Source organism: Mus musculus, chromosome 17 (genome assembly GCF_000001635.26).
Source record: "Mus musculus strain C57BL/6J chromosome 17, GRCm38.p6 C57BL/6J".
Taxonomy (NCBI): domain Eukaryota; kingdom Metazoa; phylum Chordata; class Mammalia; order Rodentia; family Muridae; genus Mus; species Mus musculus.
The window spans coordinates 36,860,570-36,881,341 of NC_000083.6; the positions used below are offsets into that span (position 1 = coordinate 36,860,570).

Below are 20,772 nucleotides of genomic sequence, written 5' to 3' on the forward strand. Positions count from 1 at the left end.
CACCCTTCGGACCAGTCCTTTAACACCTGATCATTCAGAGGTCTTAAACAGTGAAACAATCTTGCCCATCCTCCTTATAAGTTGCCACAATAAACAGATTAGACACAAAACACAAAGGCCCTTAGGTTACATATTTTATTAAAACATCCTCTCAGAACGTAGATAAATGAGCTGAAGGGGCTTTAGGGTCCACCCAGAGTTGTTGATGAAGCCCTGTAGCATCTCCAGCTTCGTGTCCAAAAGTCATAAATTAGTACAAGTCACAGGTTCCTGGTTACCCTACAGTGGTCATTTTGAAGCTTTTACAGCTTTTTGTTTGCTTCCCTTCCAAATCCCATTGACTCATAGCTTTGCTGGTGTCTAGGACAATGCCTTCCTGTCTGCTGGCTCTCCATTCAGAGAGATCACCGTGTCCAGGAACAGGAGTGAAAGGACTTGCTACACAAGATTCCCATTTGAATGCTAGGGACAGAGCTGGGTTCCAAGGGTGCTGGTGTGTCTGCCGCATTTCCCTGGCTCCACCTTAGTCTTTCAAAGGCAGGCAGAGGAACTTACTTTCCAGGTGGGATAGGGTTAGAAAAAGATGGTGACTGAAGCCTTGGTGTGGGACATTTGCAAGGTCTCTCCCACACCTGGTCACATCTACACTGCGCAGGACAGCTGTGTCTCCTTTTGCATGGCAGGTGGGCGCTGGCCAGTTGGAGCAAAAGTATTATGGCCCAGACAATGTCCTTGGTGCTCAGGTCCTGCCATCCCCTCACCCTGGACACTTAGGGGACCATTCTCATGATGCAGCCGCCACTCAAGTGGCAATCACAGAGAGGACTGGACTTGGCTTTGTGGTCTGTGGGTCCAGAGTGACACCTCTTCCCCGCTTCAGGATGGAGCGGCATCCATCCAGGCTGCCTGCTTCCTAGGCTTCTGTTTCTGAAGGACAGGAGTGACAGCTGTGTCTGAGGATTTGTTTCTTAAAGTGAAGTGGCCAGAACAGCAGCAGCACAGTACCTAGGAGCCTGTTAAGAAACACAAAATCTTGGCCCCTGCCCTAGGCTACCCAAACAAGAGCTTGCATTTTAACCAGGTGAGTGGGTAAATTTTCTACAGTACGTTAGAGAAGTAGGGATCAATATAAGAACAGACAAGTGCTTGTGGGAACGATTAAGCTCCAATTTGAAAGTAAATATTTTTGCTCTTTCCTCCCCTGGTCCCTGTTTTGTGGCACTAGGGCTTTATGGGGTAGGCAAGCAAACTCTAGCAGGAAGTTATTAATACATCCTTAGAACCCAGCCCCTCCCTACATCCTGCCTCCCAGAAACGGACTTTGTAGCCCAGGCTGACCTCAAACCTGTGGCAGTCTAATTGCCTCTATCACTCAACTGCTGGGGTTGTAACTGTGTGTGCCACCATGCCCAGCAAATGCTAGGTTTTTAATAGACAGTATTTCAAATCTACAGAGAATCTAGCATAATTCTGGACAAAGCTCAGGGGCTTAATACATATTATGGATGAGTGTCTACATGTAACTGAGAATATTTAGCATTCACTGTGTGTCAGGTACTGTGCGGAGGTCCTTGCATGCATTCATTAAATGCTCAAATGGATTTATAGTGTAGGAGCAATGGTAGGAAGAAAAGGGTTAATAGACCCAAGACCCCAAGCAGTCAGGTGTCAGGTAAGCACATCTCATTGCTGTTTGTGGCCATGGGTGGAATGGGTATCAGGGGAAACCCTGACCCCCCAGAGCCCTTGTTGATTACCTGAATCTGTCTCCAGATGCTGCATCAAGTTTTCTGAAGAAAGGAGAAACAAAGATCTGTGAGACTTAATATCTCCTACAGATACTCCCAAGGGGAGGGTGTCCTGGCTAGAGCGTGAGGACAGGGATACACGAGAAGTGTGCCTCACCTGCCTGGACCTCCAGGGCCTCTATCCTTGGACAGGGGAGACCACAATCTGGGGAACTGCTCCCTGAGTAGAGTGAGGTCTTGTGGGAAGGTATGAGGAGAGAAGATGCTTAACCCAAGCCACTGTTTGCTTATTTTTGTTTGGGTTTCACTATGTAGTCCAAGCTAGCCTCCTGCCTCAGTCTCCCTAGTGTTGGCATTACAGACATGTCCTACTATGCTTGATGGTTATGGACCAGGTATTGAAATTGAGGAAAGATGGAGACAGGTGGAAGGTAGAACACCTAATGGGATCCTGAACCCCTTTACCTGAAAATGTCCTCATCATCTTTGGGAGGCTAAGTATTTTCCTGTGGAGGTTTCGGATCTTCTTGACAAGATCAGAGGAAATGGCCTCTGGGCTCACAAAAGTCTTCAGCTCGTACCTGCAGACAAGTTGGAAGTCAAATTCCAAAAATAAAATACTTCATTTTATCTATGTGCATATATATGTGTGTGTGTTTGAGTGTATGGCTTCCGTAAGAGGTCAGAGGAGCGTTTCAGATGCCTTAGAGCTGAAGTTAAAGTTTGTTGTGGGCTGCTTCATCTGGGAGCTAGGAATCCCAACTGCAGTCTTCTGGGAAAGCTGCAATCAGTTTTTAATCATGTTTAGCCATCCCTCCAGCCTTCAAAAGTAATACTTGGGAGACACAGGGAAAAGATGGACTGAAAGATGATCTTAGTGTCTGCTATAAAAATTAGATTCAGTATAATTGGGATTTACCATCTGTAAGTAAGAATGGTTTCCAAAATGATGGACTTTTCATTAGATGCAGGAGGAGCTAATTTTAACTTTCTCCTGAGCACTGGAGCTTGAGTCTGTTCTAGCAGAAAGGGGCAGAGGCTATCAGCCCTCTCCACCTCTAGAGAGAAGTGGAGAAACCGCCCTGCTTCTTTCTATCTGTGTGCTGGTTTGTACAATGGGAAAATTGCTGGGAAGAGGGAGATTCGGGTCCCTTTGCGGTCCTCATTACTCTGGCTGTGTGGCTTTGCATAGGCCCTTCTCTCTCAGATGCTCTATCACACAATTCCCACCACATGCTTCTTGACTTTAATCCAAACGCTCGTTGAGAAGCATGTTTGGAGACACTTTTAAATGGCTTTAGAATTTTCAGACACTAAAATATATTTCATGGATTAAAGATACTTCTGGGAACTGGTCATGTCAGACACCACAATTCAGTATCCAGTATCTACATGGTGGCTCACAACCATCTGTAATTCCAGTTCCAGGGCATCTCCCTGCCTCCTCTGTTTTCCTCTGGCACCAGCCATACATACGATGCATAAACAAAACACCCATACACATAAAATACAAATAATTTTTTAAAAATTCCTGGAGCATTCTAAACCCATGACTGTTATATGTAACTTTGCTTTGAGGGTCAAAAGCACATCTCAAAAAACCAACGGAATTGGTGTTGGTCAACCAAAACCAGTAAATTTATTTTTATTAGTTATTTAGTTGTTTATTTTGAAGTAGGCTCTCACTCTGTAGCCCAGACTTGCCTCGAACATATAGTGAACTCTCTGCCTTAGTTTCCCAAGTGGTGGGACTAAAGGCATGAGCCACAATGTCCAGTTTCAACTCATCATTTTACTGAGTTCGAGTTGATAGTAAGAGAGGGAGTGACCTGGGTATCCATCAGTGTTTTCTGGAACCATCCACAAGGGTCCAGATGGATGGCTGTGTCATAAGATGCACATAAAGGAGGCAGAACTGGGGAGGGCCTTACCTGCTCTGATTGAGTCTGGCATCCTACAAAAGAAACACAAAAACATGTACTTACTTTCCACATGGCCTTCCCCATCAGGGACTCTAAATCTTTCTGTCTTAATATCAGCTAAAAACTCCTACCCAGAGTGCTGGAGCCTCTTAATTACTTAGTGTGCATTTCACTGCTCTCTTCTTTTTTCCTGACTAAAGTAGGTAGGACTCTGCAGCCAGCCAGTTCCTTTGCTCTGGTTGTTCTGCCCACCATGCCCCCCCCCCACACAAGTGATTAAGAAATGATAGAGAGCAGAGACCAGTCTGAGTTCCAAGTTGGCACCGATGTGGGGCAGGATTGTGGTAACCACACAAGGATATTGATGGTGCTCTTCCTGTGTATTGGGGACCATGCTCAGCACCACACATGGGTTATTCCTTACATGGCTTACCACTCCCTGAAACAATCATCCCATGCTTAGAGAAACTAAGAGAGTCACCCAAGTGACAAAGTGGGAGGGGCTGACAACACCAAACTCAAGATGGTCTGATGATGGCCATCTTTGCATAATCCTCGTGCATGCCTTGGGAAGTTCTCTAGTTTTTTGAGCCATAAAAAGCAGACCCCCCTCCCCCCACACACACCTTCTCAATCGAGGTAATCCCCATCACCTTCCAGCACCTGCTTCCTGTAAACCCTCTGCTGTCGCACTAGGTGGTAGGGTTGTGGAGTCTCTTACTTGCAGAAGCTCACTTGCTGGTTGCTGACACTTCTCCTCTAGCTCCTCCACCTGGGTACTCAGCCGGTCGACCTCCTGGGAGACTTTGCTGATGTACTCTTCCCTCTCCTTGCAGATCTGCCGTTCTAGTTCCTCCAGCCTGTTCAGCAGGAGGCATCTCTGGTCCACAAGCTCCCGCTTCAGCCTTTCAAAAGCAGCTTCTACCTGATGCTTTTTGCTTTCAACCTGCATCTGTGAGGATATGGGGGAGGCTCAGAACTGGCTCCCATAAGGATCATCTGTGTACTTATTAAGAGACAGGAGTAAGCCATTACAGGACTCATTTCTTTAAATAATACAATGGTAGAAAGAGATAGATCCCAAGATACACTTGCAGATGATGAGCTCTGAGCTGTTGTCTTAGCCAGAGATTGTAACAATATCATATGGAACTCTTTAGAGTCACACTTAACTTAAAAAAAAATCCTTTCATAGCTATAATATTCTACTGTTTTAGTTTTCTTCTCTGTGCTATGATAGAACGTTGGCAAAAACCAAGTTGAGGAGGAAAGGATTTATTTCATTTTCTACTTTCACATCTCAGTGCATCACTGAGAGAACCCAGAGCAGGAACTCAAACAGGAGCCCAGAGGCAGAGGCTGTGAAGAAACAGCAGGTTCTCCGTGGCATGCTCAGCCTGCTTGCTTAGATTGTTAGGACCACGGACCCAGTGTAGGCTGGATGCTCCCAAATCAATAATCACGATGTCTCACAGACTTACCACATACAGCCAATCTGAAAGAAATGTTTTTCTCGGCTGATTTTTTGTTTTCAATTCCTCATTTAGGAAGGGTTCCCTCTTCCCAGATGACCCTTGCTTGAGTCAATTTGGCAAACAAACAAAAACAACAACAAAACTAACCACACAAAACTAACTACTATGTCTTCTTTAGACTCATGAATAACTGTTGTAATTTATTTTTTTTCTTGAGATACATGTCCATGTCTTATGCATTCTAGGCTGGCCTCAAACTCAATTCACAATGAAGTCAAAGATGACATTGAGCTTTTGACGCTCTTAACTCCATCACCCAAGTGCTGCAATTATAGAACACTCCTATTCAGTGCTGAGTATTGAATATAGGGCTCCATGTATTCTACGCAACCACTGTTCATACTGAGCTAGCTACCCAACATGTTAGGATGGTGGCACATGCCTGTAATTCCAGCACCTGTGGGGGCAGAGAAAATAGGATCCGCTAAGTAGTGACTTTGAGGCCAGTTTGAGCTACATGAGACTCTGTACCTAAACAAACAAACTGGAACAAAGGAACAGACAGCCATAGGTGTGTGTGTGATCTTTACCAGAACCTCCTGGAGCTTCTGGTCTTCTTGACATTTCCTATCTTCTATCTTGTCCCTCTCCATTCTTAGAGCTTCTAACCGACTCCTGAGACGATCCTGTCAGAAAAAAGAAAGCAGAGGGTCGGTGAATAATCCCACTGGCAAATACCGTGTGCTATGTTGTGGACACACCACCGAGGCTGAGAGATTCAAACTGACAAGAGTCCTAATCCTTGACCTTCATTGTATCACCATTTAGGGCAAGAATTGGGTTGGGTGGCACTATGGAGATAGAAAGTGTGTGGTAAGTAAGGTGTATGTGCCCGCAGGGAAACCAGGAGCAAAGAGGAGGACTGAGAGGATTTTAGACAGTAAATCTCTATCCCTTTTCCTTCACTCACCCACATCAGGTCACCATCCTGCCCCCACGAAGCAGCGCCTCAGCTCCTTACCCTGTAGGGTTGGATGGCTTCATCCAGGAACCCCACAGTGTGTGCCTGGTGGGCGGGGCCCTCCCTGCAGAACACGCAGAGCAGCTCCGCGTCTGTCTTACAGAAGAAATAGATCTTCTCTCCGTGCTCTTCACAGTAGGTCTCGCTCAGGGGACCTAGGGACACCGGGGCCACTGCGGCCTGGATTTTCTCCTCTTCTGCCCCCTGACAGAGAGGGCACAGCAGCTGGGCTCCCATTGGGGTGCGCGGGAGGCAGAGTAGGCAGACAGTGTGTCCGCAGGCTGTGGTCACCGCATCCTGCAAGGGTCGGGTGCAGACAGGACAGGCTACTTGGTGAAGTCCCCGCAGGGACCGGGTTGAGGGCATCACCGTGCCTTCCCCTGCCTGTCCACAGTCTTCTGACTCGGTCCACTCCAATTTCCTTTCCCTGAAACTGAGTCACTTTTAAGTGCGTCACTGTCACAGAAGCAAAGGAATCGGAGGCTGAAAGAAAGGCAGGAATGTCAGCTCAGCGAGGTCACCTGGCTGCCACGCCCAGAACCCAGCAGCTAAGCAGGTCCAAACTCCAGGGCGTCTTGACTACCCAGCGTTTCCCAGGGGCAGGCAGGTGACCTAGCTCTCCACTCCTGTCGCCTTCGGTCCCTTGGGTGGGGAGCAGCGTATTGCATCATGAGGTCACTTGGAAATGGGGTTTCCTGGAATCTCTTGGCTACAGAGAGGTGAGGCCATTGGGGAGGAGCCGCTTCCTGTCACGCTGGGCAGGTGAGAGCCATAGTTCAGGCTAGGAGGCTGGCAGTGGCATCAGAGTCCAGCCTGTGATGTTGAGACTGACCTCGAATTTCGAGCCCAAATGCACGTTCCCCTCGTCTGGCAATATGCACTCACCACCACCTCCACCACCACCACCACCACCCCAAGAAATTACTCCAGAACAACCAATTTAATAACAACTCATTGGGACAAGTGTGGAGAAAGAGATACAAATTGAAAGGCAAAGAGGATTTCTAAGGATCAGAGAGTTTGACAGCCACAAGACAGAAGGCATTGGGGTATTTGGATTCCAGCTCTTCCCAAAACTGGGTCAGAGATCAAGCCGCCAGGGTCCCTGGGCATTCTCCTGCCCTGTGGACAAGCTGCCAGGATCCCTAGGCATTCACCTGCCCTGTGGACAAAGCCAGACCCTCGTGCTCACCAGGTCTTTTTATCCCACCTATTTTCATGTTTCACACACCCCTTCTTCCTGCCCTACCTTCCCACTTGACAATGCATCCTTAGAACAGCTGTCTAATTATATGTGGTCGGCCCTGGCTGAGATGTGCTGTTTGTATAAACGATTTCACATCACTACAGAGACATGTGATATATCGCTAGTATTTCATGTTGACTCTATGCTCAAAAATATTTTTGGAAACATTGGACTAACTTAAATATACTACTAATATTTACTTTTTGTCTTATAATATTTTTCTCACCCTTATTATGAGAAACATTCAAATTTATTGATAGTGTGGAGAAATAGTGGCATGAATGCCTTTGTGCATTTTTGAATTTTGTAAGTATTGGGCCATCTGCTCTCTCTTCCATAAATACAACATATATCTCCTCAGAGTGAGGAATTCATCCACACAACCACGGTGTCATTAAAAAATTTAACATGGGCCGGTGTGATGCCGCATCAGGTAAAAGCAACTGCTGCCAAGCCAAAGACCTGAGTTCTAGCCCTGGGACCAACATGGTTGAAGGCAAGAACTCACTCCACAAAGTTGTCCTTTGATTTCTACATTTATGCCAGAATACGAGCGCGCAAGCGCGCGCACACACACACACACACCTACACATGCACACATGCACACACATATATACACATGCACACACACCTACACATGCACACACATACACACATATACACAGTAATAATAAAAACTATATAATTTAAAGAACTTTAGCAATCTATTAGTGAGTTTACTGTCAGTATTCAAAATACCCGGTTTCCCAATAATGTCCCTTTATATATAATTCTGTTCCATTGGGGCCCAGCTCATATTGGCAACCAGAAACATTTACATTGCATATATGTGACTTTCACTGATTGTTTTTTTCCTCAAGACACATTTCACGTAGCTCAGACTGGCCTCTGAGCTGCTATACAAGCAGAGGCTGGTCTTGAGGACTCCTGATTCTCCCATCTCTGGATAACAGGTGCTGAGATCACAGGCATGTGCCACCATGTCTGTTTGTCCTTTGGGTTTCTGGTAGACTGAATCTCCTGGAAGACACATAGCTTTGACTTGCAGATAGATCACAGTCACCTGCACTCTGTTGGTTCCCCTTGGATGAGTGGAGGGAACCTGGAGGAGCTTGCAAAATGGAGGTCCAAACAGCAGGATGTGATAGAGCCAAGGTGGAATTAAAAAAAAAAAAAAAAAACTGTTTAAAGTGCTTCCGTCTATCAGTGGGAGATATGTAGTCATGGTAATAAATAAATAAATAAATAAATAAATAAATAAATAATGCTGGCTCTATTTTTCCTCCCTCATACGTTTTTTGTTGTTGTTGTTGTTGTTGTTGTTTTTGTTTTTTTTTTCCCTTCTCTCGGCCCTCTTTTAAAGCCTGTTATAGGACCATGGAGGCATCACCACAGTTCCTTGTGCTGTGCACACCCCAGCTCAAGAGCCTTATCTGAGTCCCCACACTCCCCTGGCCACTAGCCTTGTACTGGCTGATACCTCCAATCTCCCTGGAGACAGGTGGCTATGTTTAAGAGCTGGGGTGGCAGTAGCTGTGAGTCAAGCTCCTCCCTGCCCCTGAAGAAAAGATCTCTTTCAACAGTGGTCTGCTGAGAGACTGTGAGCAGCTTCGGGTGGACAGAAAGTTGCAGTGAGCTCCAGGCCATGGGAACTGGTCCAGAGAGTTAACTTATGGTGCTTTGAGCCCCTGGGCCTTCCTCCTCTATTTCTTCACCTATGCTGTTGGCAGGAGTGTGTCTGCTCCTGGGAGAGCAGGACAAGGGGCTCTGGTGCCAGAGATGTAACTGGGTCCCTTGTCCCAGTGTGGGTGACTATGTTGGTGTTCAGGCCTGATGTGGGTGTGGAGGGTGAGCAGAGACGGTGACTTCCAGCGTCAGAAGGCCTGGTAGGATTGACATGGCCTCAGCTCCTTCTGTGACTAGCCTGGCAGATGAGGTCAACTGCCCCATCTGCCAAGGCACCCTGAGGGAGCCAGTCACCATTGACTGTGGCCACAACTTCTGTCGTGGCTGCCTCACTCGCTACTGCGAGATCCCAGGTCCAGAATCAGAGGAGTCCCTCAGCTGCCCGCTCTGCAAAGAGCCCTTCCGCCCAGGGAGCTTCCGGCCCAACTGGCAGCTGGCCAATGTGGTGGAGAACATCGAGCGCCTTCAGCTGGCGTCCACGCGAGGCCTGGAGGTGGAGGATGCCTGTCCGGAACACGGGGAGAAAATCTACTTCTTTTGCGAGGAGGATGAGGCACAGTTGTGTGTGGTATGCCGCGAAACCGGACAGCATGGGGCTCACACTGTGCGCTTCCTGGAGGACGCAGCAGGTCCCTACAGGGTAGGAGAGGATCCCTACAGGGTAGGAAGGGGCTCTGGGGCACCCTTGAGAGAGCTGGATTGGACTAAGGGAAGTAGAAAGGTGGTGTGGATTCTGGGCTGGAAGGAGCATCCGGACTCCAATTTTTTTTACCTTATTTGATCAGCCAGGCACATACTGAAGCACAGAGAAGCACGGAGTTATAATTAAGAGTTCTATGTTGTTTCCTTGTGGACCATAGTAAATCCTTTCTGAACGGATGAACCATCAAACGTGTGTGTGTGTCCTGTATCAGTTAAGTGTGCTTGAAGTTTGGATTTTAGGGAATGACAGTGCTTGTTTATGTACAAGAGTGAACGCCTTGTTTGTGGAGGGATGGTCTGAGTGTGTTCTGTTTGAAGCGTGTAACTGAATGGGCTGGTTGGGTGAATATTTGTGGCATATACTTTTTTATTTTCCATTAAGTGAGTGCATTGCTGGTTTTAGTTGCTTTTATACCATATTTTGTTATGAGCAGGCATTTGTATGTATGATGTAGCAATTTATTAGTGATCTTTTCATAGTGAGACCAGCTTGCCTCAGACTAATTATATAGCCTAGGATGACCTTGAATTTCTGATTCTTCTAGTTCTACCCCTGGATGAAGGGATTATAGGCATATGCTGCCACACTCGTTTGATGCAGGGTTAGGAGTCCTGTGCATGCTAAGCAAGCGCTCTAATAACTGAGCTACATCCCCAGCTTGTCTGTATGTATTTCTAAACACACATACACACATAGATATTTATGTGTTTGCTTGTTCCTAACTCTAATCTAGAACAATTTATAAAACTGGGCATCAATTATTTTTGCATCTAAATTTCTTCTCACCTTGTGTACCATTTCTAGATTATTGGTTCTAGTAAAAAGGGAGACGTTGTTTGCATGTATTTCCTCTGGGTGACATGATTTCAGTTCCAGCTAAGAACATGTGGAGCTCATAGGTAATACTTGGCAGATGCAAAAGTAGGTAGCTGTTTAACGCAGAGAAGGGCTCAAAGGAGAAGCAAAGTCATGACCTTTGATGGTAGATGAGAATGGGGGGAAGCCCTGCTCAAAATCTCTAGGACATAAAGCAAGAGTCATAAGACTCAAGGCCAGGTCTGGGGGTGCTCACCTATGATCCTACTGTTGGGAAAACTGAGGCAAGAAGATCCTGAGTTTGAGGTAAGCCTGGACTACATGAGATCCAGCCTCAAAATGAGAACAAGAACGAAGACCCTGAATCTCTCAAGGTGCTGGGGTTCACACTCATCCCCAGCGCACTTTGCTTCCACGCATAGAAGGGAGGGACATCCCTCTACAGTTACTTTCTGCATCTTAATACTTCATGCTCCTTCTACCCAGGAACAAATACAGAAGTGTCTCGTGTGTCTAAGGAAAGAGAGAGAAGAGATTCAAGAAACCCAGTCAAGAGAAAACAAAAGAATACAGGTGCTCCTGGTACGTCTCCACCCTCCCCAGGCCCAGCTCCTTCTCCCAGAGTCTAAGGCTCACAGAGCAGAGACGTGGAGCTCTCTGAATCGGAATCCTGTCTTTGATATTATTTCTTCCATCGATTCTCTAACTTTGACGTACTCACCTGTAAGAATGGAGATTAAGGTTCATTTCCTTATCAAATCAGTGCAGGAATTAGTGCGATCCTGCCTCTAACAGCCTGGTGATGTGTACGAGGCCAGCATCTCTGGGGTCTACTCTGAGCCCCTTTTAGAAGCCACAGTAGTGATAGGGAGGCAATAGCTGGGCTGTGTCGCTCCCAGAAATGGAGTGACAAGCTGAAAGAACATAGCTCCACATCCTTATGGGGGCTGAGGAGCAGGCAGGAGTAGGGGGCTCTGATTTTACTGCCTAACCTTGGGAGGTGTGGGCATAGATCAAGAGGGAAGTGGGAATTTATAAGGAAAGGGAAGAAAGGACAGATGAGATGCCACAGGAAGAGGGGGAAAAGATGGGAGAAGATCTCGCTGTGAGGAGAGTAAAATGTTCTCCCTGGCTCTCATCTTCCCTTCTCAGACTCAGGTGGCCACCAAGAGGCAACAGGTGATCTCACAGTTTGCGCATCTGAGCCAGTTCCTGCAGCAACAGCAGACTGCCCTCTTAGCACAACTGGAGGGGTTAGACGGGGACATCTTGAAGCAGCAGGAAGAGTTTGATTCCCTGGCCACTGGGGAGATCTGCCGGTTCAGCACCCTGATTGAGGAGCTGGAGGAGAAGAACAAGAGGACAGCCAGGGGGCTCCTGACGGTGAGGCCTGGCCTCCAGGGTCTCTGGAATTACTGCCTAATTGGTACCTCCTTGACATACATGTTTAGGCACTGAAGATGGAGGAGGTACATGGGGAAAGGGGGTTGGATTGTAATCTGTGCTTCCCCAAGAGCTGCCTGGTCACTGTGCTCTCTGTTGTTGGTCTCTCCTTCCTGCCCTCCGTAGAATGGAGAGGAAATGAGGATATGACAGTAAAAGGAGGTGGAAGTTGCTCCTGAGACGTATCACACACTGTGCAAACAAGTGCCAGGTGTTGCCTCCAAAGCAAAACTTTCCCCTCCATGGCCAGGAAGTTCTTCCTAGACTGTACCACTTCCTTGAACTGGAGGAGAGTTATTGGGGTTCCAGGAGCATGCTTTAGGGAGATGCACTGGGTACTGGGAAATAAGAGACTTTGGTGTAGAACTTGCTCACTTTTGCCTATAGCTGGGGAGAAGTAGGTCGTATCATCAACTCTGTCCATGAAACAAAGGTCTGGGTTCTGGTCTTAATGTCCAAGGCTGGGAATACGGCAGTATTTTGGGTTTTATGGTCATAACAAAAGTGGGAGAGAAAAACTAGAACCTAATTCTCTCTCTCTCTCTCTCTCTCTCTCTCTCTCTCTCTCTCTCTCTCTCTCTCTCTGTCCATCTGTTCCTCCCTCTCTCCCTCCCTCCTTTCCTTTCTTCCTTTCCCCTCTCAGGATATCAGAAGCACTCTAATAAGGTTAGTGATAAAGTATCTACTTTTTTCTTCCCCATAGACATTCATCCATACACCACGTACCTAGTTATTGACGTGAAAATAAACCACTTTCTCAGTTTAGGGTACAGTCATATATAAATGTACAAATGCTCAAATGTGTTCTCAGATAGTGCTGTAGATCTACCCACTTGTGCAGCAGTGGGGTCCATCTGAGCGGATCCAAGTCTCTATGTGGGAAGTTGCTCCTCAAGGCCTTGTTAGAAAAAGATGGCTGTCTGGGGACATCATTAGAAGACAATAATTCTGGGGCTGGAGAGATGGCTCAGTGGTTAAGAGCACTTGTTGCTCTTGCAGAGGACCCAGGGCTCAGTTCCCAGAATCCATACAATAGCTCATACCTAGTAGATCCTATACCCTATTCTGTTCTCCATGAACAATTGCATTTATACGATATATATAAATACATGCAGGCTAAATACCCTTACACATAAAATTAAGCATCTTTTAAAGATTTAATTTTTAATTTAAGAATTTTTTGATTTTTTTTTAGTTTTTAGTTTTTGTGTTTGTTTGTTTTGGTTTGTTTTTGCTTTTTGTTTTGTTTTTGGGGTGTTTTTGTTTTAGTTTTTTTGTTTTTTTGTTTTTTTTAACAGGGTTTCTCTGTGTAGCCCTGGCTGTCCTGGAACTCACTCTGTAGACCAGGCTGGCCTCGAACTCAGAAATCTGCCTGGCTCTGCCTCCCAAGTGCTGGGATTAAAGGCATGCACCACCACCGCCTGGCTTGTTTTTAGCATTTTTTAAATTACTTAATTTAAAAAGTTAAGTATATTTTTAAAATATTTTTTTTTAAATTTTTTTAATTCCCAGACTCTGCCATTTCTGTGCCCCTAGATGTGAAACCAGAAAGTGCCGGAAACCCGAGGCTATATCCCCAGAGCTGGGCCAAAGGATCCGGGACTTCCCCCAACAGGCCATCCCTCTGCGGCAGGAGATGAAGACATTTCTGGGTAAGGAGACCCCCCCCCCCCAGCTTAGGAATGGCCTCCTGCCTCCACTGCCAAATGGCGGCACTATGTATTTTAGCACATCTAATTTCCTTCAATACCTTGATTTTCTTATTTGCCAAGTCCGGTAAAATCTAACTCTTGGGACTGTGTGGCCTCAAAGAGACATGATAAAAGTGAGGAGTTGGGAGTTGGGGATCAACCTATTAAACATATCTGGCCAGTTGTGCCATAACGTAGTAGAAAAATAGTGATTAGCAACATCCATGACTCTGCATCACCGAGGATTCTCAGAGGCAGGTGTGATGCAGTGTGGGTTTTGATGGTTAACTGTAGTCGGTTGCAGTATCTGCCTCACCGTGGAAGCTGATCCTTCCCTCCTCCTTTGCTTTCTGTCACTGGTTTTTTGCACTCCTGAAAGCTGAACTCAGGGCTTAAACAAGTGCTCTACACTGACCCATGTGCCCAGCCTTTCCCCCTACTTCTTTTTATTGTAATGGCTGTCTAAACTGAGACACCATTATAGGAACTGGGCTGCACTCCTTTCCCAGAAGAAGGAGTCATATGGCAGCCAGCCAAGAAGGTTTGAAATGTATGTTATGACTTTCTGCTCCCCACCAACGGTGAAGTCATGAACAATGTCACATATTTCTATATGTCACACCCACGAAAAACATTCCCCTGGGAGGACATTTCTGGAAACCTACTTCCTGCAATGGGCTAGACAGTAGACAACGTTTTACTCTAATCAAAGACTGACTAATGACCGGCCTAAACATTATTTCCAAGTGGAAAAAAATAAACCTAATTATCTATTCCCTAAGTACATGTGTGTGTTAAGATAGAGAAGGCAAGGTATGCAGAGTCCCTATCTGCTCAGAGGTGGGGTAGCAGGTTTCTCCCTGAGCTCTAGGCCAGGAGCATCAGTAACCCATGTGAGATACCTGCATATCTGCAGCCCTGCCCCAGGGTGTCTGGATTTGAAATCACAGTAAGTGCTCTAAGATGTTTGGATGCAAGCAAACTTAGAAGCGCTGGTCTAGAGGATTCCACCTCCATTCTTCTCTCTGTTCCTTCCATCCTCGTCGCTGATGTGTTCTGCGGTTTTGAGACCAATGAAATCTCATCTTGTCATTATTTCCTCCTCACAGAAAAACTCTGTTTTGAGTTGGACTATGAGCCAGGTAAGCCACCCTGCATTAGGAATGGGGGGAATTTTTTAAAGTTCTGAGTAAGGAAAACCATGTTTCTGAGTTCTGCAGAGTATGTTAAACATTCACACACATATTACATACACCCACATGACATGTAGCATACATACTTGTGTATATAAGCATATATACATACCTATATCAATAAATTCCACATTCAACCCCAGATAGAAAAACAGTAGTTTGTAGTGATATGGTAAGATTCTGCCCTTTTCCTTACTTCCTAAGTAATGTAAATATTTTCACAGCATTTACATTGTATTATACAATATAAGCAACCTAGAGATGATTTAGAGGGTGGTTGTGTGTGAGGGTGGCTGTGGTTGAAGGGGCTGTGTATAAGGAAGCTGTTTGGGAGGAGAGGTTATGTGAGGAGGCCATGTATGACAGTTGCTGTGTATGATGGTAGTTGTATGTGAGGGATGCTCATTTAAAGGGATGCTGTATGTGGGAGAGGCTGTGTGTAAGGAAGGCTATGTGTGCAATGGCAGTTGTGTGAAGGAAGGCTGTGTACAAGAGAGATTATGTAGGAGGGTGACTATCAGAAGGGTTATGTGTGAAGTAGGCTGTTGTGAAGGGAGGCTGTTGGGGAGGGGATCACATATGAAGAGGATGTAATGGGAAGCTGTGTGGGAAAGTAGCCATTTGCGATGTAGTGTGTGAAAGGGCATTGTGTGTAGAGGCTGCATGAGGCTGACTTTGTGTGAGACAAAATATGTATGAGGATGCTGTGCTAAGAGGGGAGACTGTGTGTACAGATGTATCATTGGCTATGTAAGAAAGGCCTGTAAGAGGCTGATCATGGGTGAGGTTGGCTGGGACTTGGGGGAGGAAGTGTGAGAGTGTGTTCATGAGGAGGATGCACAGATGTGAAAGTGGCTGCGTGTCGATATCAGTGTGGCCCCTGTACAAAAACGCTGTACTTGAGGGGAAGCAACAGAGGTGGGAGGCCATGGATAAGGCTATGTATGAAGAGGCAGTTTGTGAGGGTGCCCATGTGGGAGGCAGGTTGTGTGTTCACCAGCAGGAGGTTTGAATGCTAGTCATGAGCTGTACAGTTTTCCAGAGGATGGTAGACCATGCGGGGGCAGCATACTCTTTGCAACTGGCTTTTCTGACTGTAAAATGCACATGCATCCCCATGACATCCTCTTAGGATGCAGATTTTTAGTCTGCAGGTCTAACCAGTTCCTTAGCGATACCCATGTTCTGGAACACACAGCTGATTCAACACTAGCATCCAGGTATGGAAGTAAGATTTTTAGGCCATCCTAGTAGGTTGTAGCATTGACCTATTGACATATATGTTCCTTGTTTTGTTTTATTTTATAGCTCATATCTCTCTAGACCCCCAGACTTCCCACCCCAAGCTCCTCCTCTCTGAAGACCACCGACGGGCTCGGTTCTCCTACAAATGGCAGAATTCACCAGATACTCCACAACGCTTTGATCGAGTCACCTGTGTTCTGGCCCAATGTGGTTTTACAGGGGGGAGACACACTTGGATGGTGAATGTTGACTTGGCCCATGGAGGCAGCTGCACTGTAGGTGTGGTCAGAGAAGATGTACGACGGAAGGGAGAATTGAGGCTGAGACCAGAGGAGGGAATATGGGCAGTGAGGCTGGCTTGGGGCTTTGTTTCAGCTCTGGGTTCTTTCCCCACAAGGCTGGCCCTGGAGGAGCAACCCCGGAAGGTGCAGGTATCTCTTGACTATGAGGTAGGCTGGATAACCTTCGTCAATGCTGTCACTCAGGAGCATATCTATACCTTCACTGCCTCCTTTACACAGAAGATCTTTCCCTTGTTTGGACTCTGGGGCAGAGGGTCCAGTTTTTCCCTGAGCTGTCAGGAAGGTGCAGTTTCCCTCCTCTGAGTATGAGACTGGAATCAAGCACCCTTGGGAGCAGACCCTCGGCTGGGTCACCAAGCACAAAGTGAATTTTTTAGACATTGTTTGGCATGTGTCAGTAAGGGACAAAGTGGTAGGACCTTTAGTTTCTTCATTGTTCAAGCCTTTCCCCAGTGCCCATCAGATACTCGGGTATCTGGGACCTTGGCTGCGCTGGCTGTTCTCACCATTGGCATCAATGGGCACAGACATAGATGTACAAACAGTGCTGGATTTTAAGCCTCGAGACCTGGATTCCAGGTGAAGCCCTGTAATCAACCAGCTGTGTGATTTCAAACAAAACTTTGCCTCTTCATTTTGTTTTCTTCCAAAGATATTAGCTAGTTTTTTTCATATCTTCAAGAAACACTTTGGAGAAGTGGATATGATCAAAGTACACTATATACATTAATTAAATTCCAGAAGGATAAATAAAAATATTATTTGAAAAGGAAGCATCTTCTTTGTTCTACCATCATGGGCCATGCCTCTGACATGGCTTCTCAACACATCTTCTCACAAGAATTTCAGGGACACTGTGGGCTCTCCCATGGGCTCCAGCCACCTCTGTCCCTGCTGATATCAGCCAATGGGCTGAGCTGCTGAGCCTACAGGGAGTACATGAGTGGCCGCAGCACCAGGTGGTGGTGGATGAGCTGGGCAAAGTGTCCACCCACCCAAGTTAAGAATAGGCCCATCACATTTCAAGGGTTGACCCAGGAAAACTCTATACCTTAGTCTTCAAAAACTCACATGGTCCCTGCAGGAAGGACTCCAAATATAAGAAGTTGGCACAAATTTCTGGTGGCTATCATGAAAGGCAGTAACAGCAACAGCAGCAGGGTCCTCTTGGATTATGTGAGGTCTGGGCCTCCCAGCGGCACCAACCTCCATTGCTACGTCTGGCTGTTGTACCAAATGGGACAAACCACTGAAGTGTGATAAACCCATTCTTACCAAGAGGTCTAATGATCACCATGGCAAGTTCAATGGCAGCCTTATACAAGAAATACCACCTGGGAGAACCCTGTTGGCTGGAACGGGTTACCAAGCAGACTGGATGACTACATGCACAAGTTGTACTAGCATCTTTCTGGGAAGTAGCAGTGCTGTGGACCCCATATTGTCAAGTTGTGCAAAACATGCTATTTTTCTTCCTCATGGGGAGGGCAAAGGGCTAGTATCATCTATAAGTGGTTTAACAAGGAGACACTCCAGAACTAGGCACAGTGCATCTTCAGAGATGTTTTTAGGGTCCTGTCCCCCCTGAAAACAGGGTGAGCAAGACCCAGTGGTGTTGCTTGGTGTGTCAGTGCTGTCTTTTCAGCGTCAAACAAAAATAAAAGGCATTGGATACAGTAAAAAGGGGGCGGGGGAACTTTCAGAATCAAAAGTTCCTGGCAAGAAACAAAAGCAAAATGTCTATCTTAGTAGTTACTTTTCTGTTGCAGTAAGACACTAGACCAGGACAGCTTATAAAGAAAGTTTATTTGGGGCTTACAGTTTCAGAGGCATAGGGTCTATAGCCATCATGGTAGAGAGCCTAAAGCAGGCAGGCAGGCGTGGTGTTGGAGCAACACCTGAGAGAATACATCTTGACCCACAAGCATGAGGTAGGAGGGGAGCTAACTGGTGTGAGCTCTTTGAAACCTCAAAACCCACCCTCAGTGACACACATCCTCGAACAAAGACACACCTAATCCTTCCCAAACAGTCTCACCAGCTGGGACCCAAGCACACGTGAGCCTATGAGGGCCATTCTCATTGAAACCACCACATCATCCTATTCTGCAGTGGATTTGGATAAAACCTGGTAACTCCTTGAGAAGACACTGTAGGACTTCCAAGCTGGCTCTGTTAGGGTCCACATACATCGGCATGACTCACTATTTATGTTGAATCATGGTCATCCGTCAAACCTACCCAATAGAATGGAAGGTTTTTATTTTAACCTCTAAAGTGTGGTCATGTTTAAATTAGGAATCTTATTTGCTTTTATCTGTAGCACAATGGCTAGCTAGTTGGTTGGGTAATATAATATGTAGAACCTTTCAGTAAGAAGAAAGAAACATTTTCCCCCCTGTGCTAGCTATGTACAAACCGTGGTAGCTGTTGGTAATCTGAGACAGAAAAGGAGCACTGGGAAGACAATGAAGTAAAATGTGGTGGCTGCTGTGGGAAGAACTTGCTTGGCCATAATGGCTGCTCAGAGGAGGGGGTGCTGCAGAGGAGGGACTTTCTCCAGGGTGTTCAATATTTCCTACAAAATATATGTCTAAAAAATAATGGCATATACAAGTGTCTATATAATGCCAAAATATACTCACAGCCCCCAAGCCCCATGTTCCACTAAAATGGACTGTATTTTCCTGTCTCTTTGTACTGGTTTTACTTGAGTATTTAAAATGACTGTGAACCTCTAAAGTACGTGTATATGAAGTTCTCTTCCTGCTATACAAATTCATGCCCTTTATTGTCCTTACAGAGAGTAGATCTCTGTGCGATCTATTATCACTTTTGCTTTTTTTTATGTGTGTGTGCTTTGTGTATGTGTATGCATGGTTATATGCATGGCTACACATGTGCATATGGTGGGGGGGGGGCTGAGGTCGATGTCAGATATCTCCTTCAATCACTCTCCACTAAGTGTCTCTTCCCAAACCTCGAGCTCACCCTTGCTGAACCTGGAGCTCACAACCAGTTGTGGTTAGTCTAGATAGCTAGTTGGTTTGGAGGTTCTCCTGACTTTTCCCTGCAAGTGCTGAGATTACAAGCAGCTGCTTAGCTTTTACTTATATTCTGGGGATCCAAACTCAAGTCTTCATGCTTACCCAGCAAGCATCTTACTTACGGAGTCATCTCCCTAATCTTCAGTATGCCCTGGTTAACATGAAGGAAACAGTTATGTGTGTTACATGTATGCACTGTCTGTAGGTCAAAGCAGGAAGACCGGGAATTCAAGGTCAGCCTCTGCTACACAGTGAAACAGCAAATTTGACGCTAGTCTGAGCTACATCAATCCCTGTTGACAAGGAGAGGAAAGAGAAAGCGCGCATGTGTGTGTGTGTGTGTGTGTGTGTGTGTGTGTGTGAGACACAGTCATGCACACATACATGGTGGGATGAATGAGGAAGAGGAGGACAGAGCTGAGGCTTGGTGAAATTAGGTTATTTGCATGTCCAAGATCATACTGCCAGACTTTATAATCCATGCCTGACGTCTGAGCTCTTAAACACTATTGTAAACTGTCTTGTTTGGAACCTGGTGGTTGAGTGACCCTGGTGAGCATGGTGACTATGCTCACTACAAGGGACAGCAGTTCTGGAAGACAATTTGTATTTCTTTCCTTTCATTTTCTTCCTTTCTTTCTTCCTTTCTTTCTTTCTTTCTTTCTTTCTTTCTTTCTTTCTTTCTTTCTTTCTTTCTTCCTTTCTTCCTTCCTTCCTTCCTTTCCTTCTTTCTTTCTCTCTTTCTTCCTTCCTTCCTTTCTTTCTTTCTTTCTTTCTTTCTTTCTTTCTTTCTTTCTTTCGTTCTTTCCATCTTTTTTTTTCCTTTTGGTTTTTCAAGATAAGAGTTTCTCTGTGTAAATCTGACAGTCAGGGAACTCACTATGTAGACCAGGCTGGCCTAGAAGATGGAGATCTGCTTGCCTCTACCTCTCAAATTAAAAGATTTGTTGACTTTTATTTTATGTGTATGTGATGCACATGCCTACTGGTATTTATCTGTGGAGACCCAAGGAAGGTGTTATCTCTTGGAACTGGAGTTTCAGACAAGTGTGAGCCACTATGAGGGTGCTGGCAATTGAACCCTGGGCTTCTGGAAGGGCAGCCGGTGCTCTGAAATGACCAAGCTGTCTCTCTGTTCCCTAAGTTATATTTCTTAAATTGAGAAGTAAAACTGCCAGAGCGTGAAGATACTCTTCCAATCTATCAGTGTATGTTCCTCCCTAGATAACTTGAA

At 45.9% G+C, this 20,772-nt stretch overlaps 2 protein-coding genes and 1 pseudogene across 8 annotated transcripts; 2 read left to right on the top strand and 1 right to left on the bottom strand.

Annotated features, from left to right (window-relative positions):
- Nucleotides 1-120: 120 nt before the first annotated feature.
- On the bottom strand, nt 121-6,798 carry Trim15 (tripartite motif-containing 15). 4 transcript variants are annotated; one of them, NM_001177872.1, is made up of 7 exons: nt 6,167-6,641; nt 5,736-5,831; nt 4,392-4,622; nt 3,680-3,702; nt 2,214-2,329; nt 1,758-1,790; nt 122-927 (listed from the first exon to the last, which is right to left on the bottom strand). In NM_001177872.1, the coding sequence occupies exons 1-7, from the start codon at nt 6,530-6,532 to the stop codon at nt 914-916; spliced, it is 879 nt and encodes a 292-aa protein (NP_001171343.1). In that variant the 5' UTR covers nt 6,533-6,641; the 3' UTR covers nt 122-913. The 4 variants fall into 4 exon arrangements, 2 of the variants coding, with proteins under 2 accessions (NP_001171343.1, NP_001019305.1); NM_001024134.2 differs by having other exon boundaries at nt 122-1,013; nt 6,167-6,618; XR_385361.4 differs by having other exon boundaries at nt 121-1,013; nt 1,758-2,329; nt 6,167-6,798.
- A 2,128-nt stretch (nt 6,799-8,926) lies between these two features.
- Trim10 (tripartite motif-containing 10) lies at nt 8,927-17,264 on the top strand. 4 transcript variants are annotated; one of them, XM_017317359.1, is made up of 7 exons: nt 8,927-9,759; nt 11,104-11,199; nt 11,770-12,000; nt 12,704-12,726; nt 13,573-13,712; nt 14,861-14,893; nt 16,253-17,264. In XM_017317359.1, exons 1-7 carry the CDS (start codon nt 9,310-9,312, stop codon nt 16,792-16,794), a joined length of 1,515 nt encoding a protein of 504 aa, XP_017172848.1. In that variant the 5' UTR covers nt 8,927-9,309; the 3' UTR covers nt 16,795-17,264. The 4 variants fall into 4 exon arrangements, with proteins under 4 accessions (XP_017172848.1, XP_017172849.1, XP_017172850.1 ...); XM_017317360.1 differs by having other exon boundaries at nt 8,928-9,738; XM_017317361.1 differs by having other exon boundaries at nt 8,929-9,759; nt 13,597-13,712.
- Nucleotides 17,385-17,910, top strand: Gm4276 (predicted gene 4276; annotated as a pseudogene).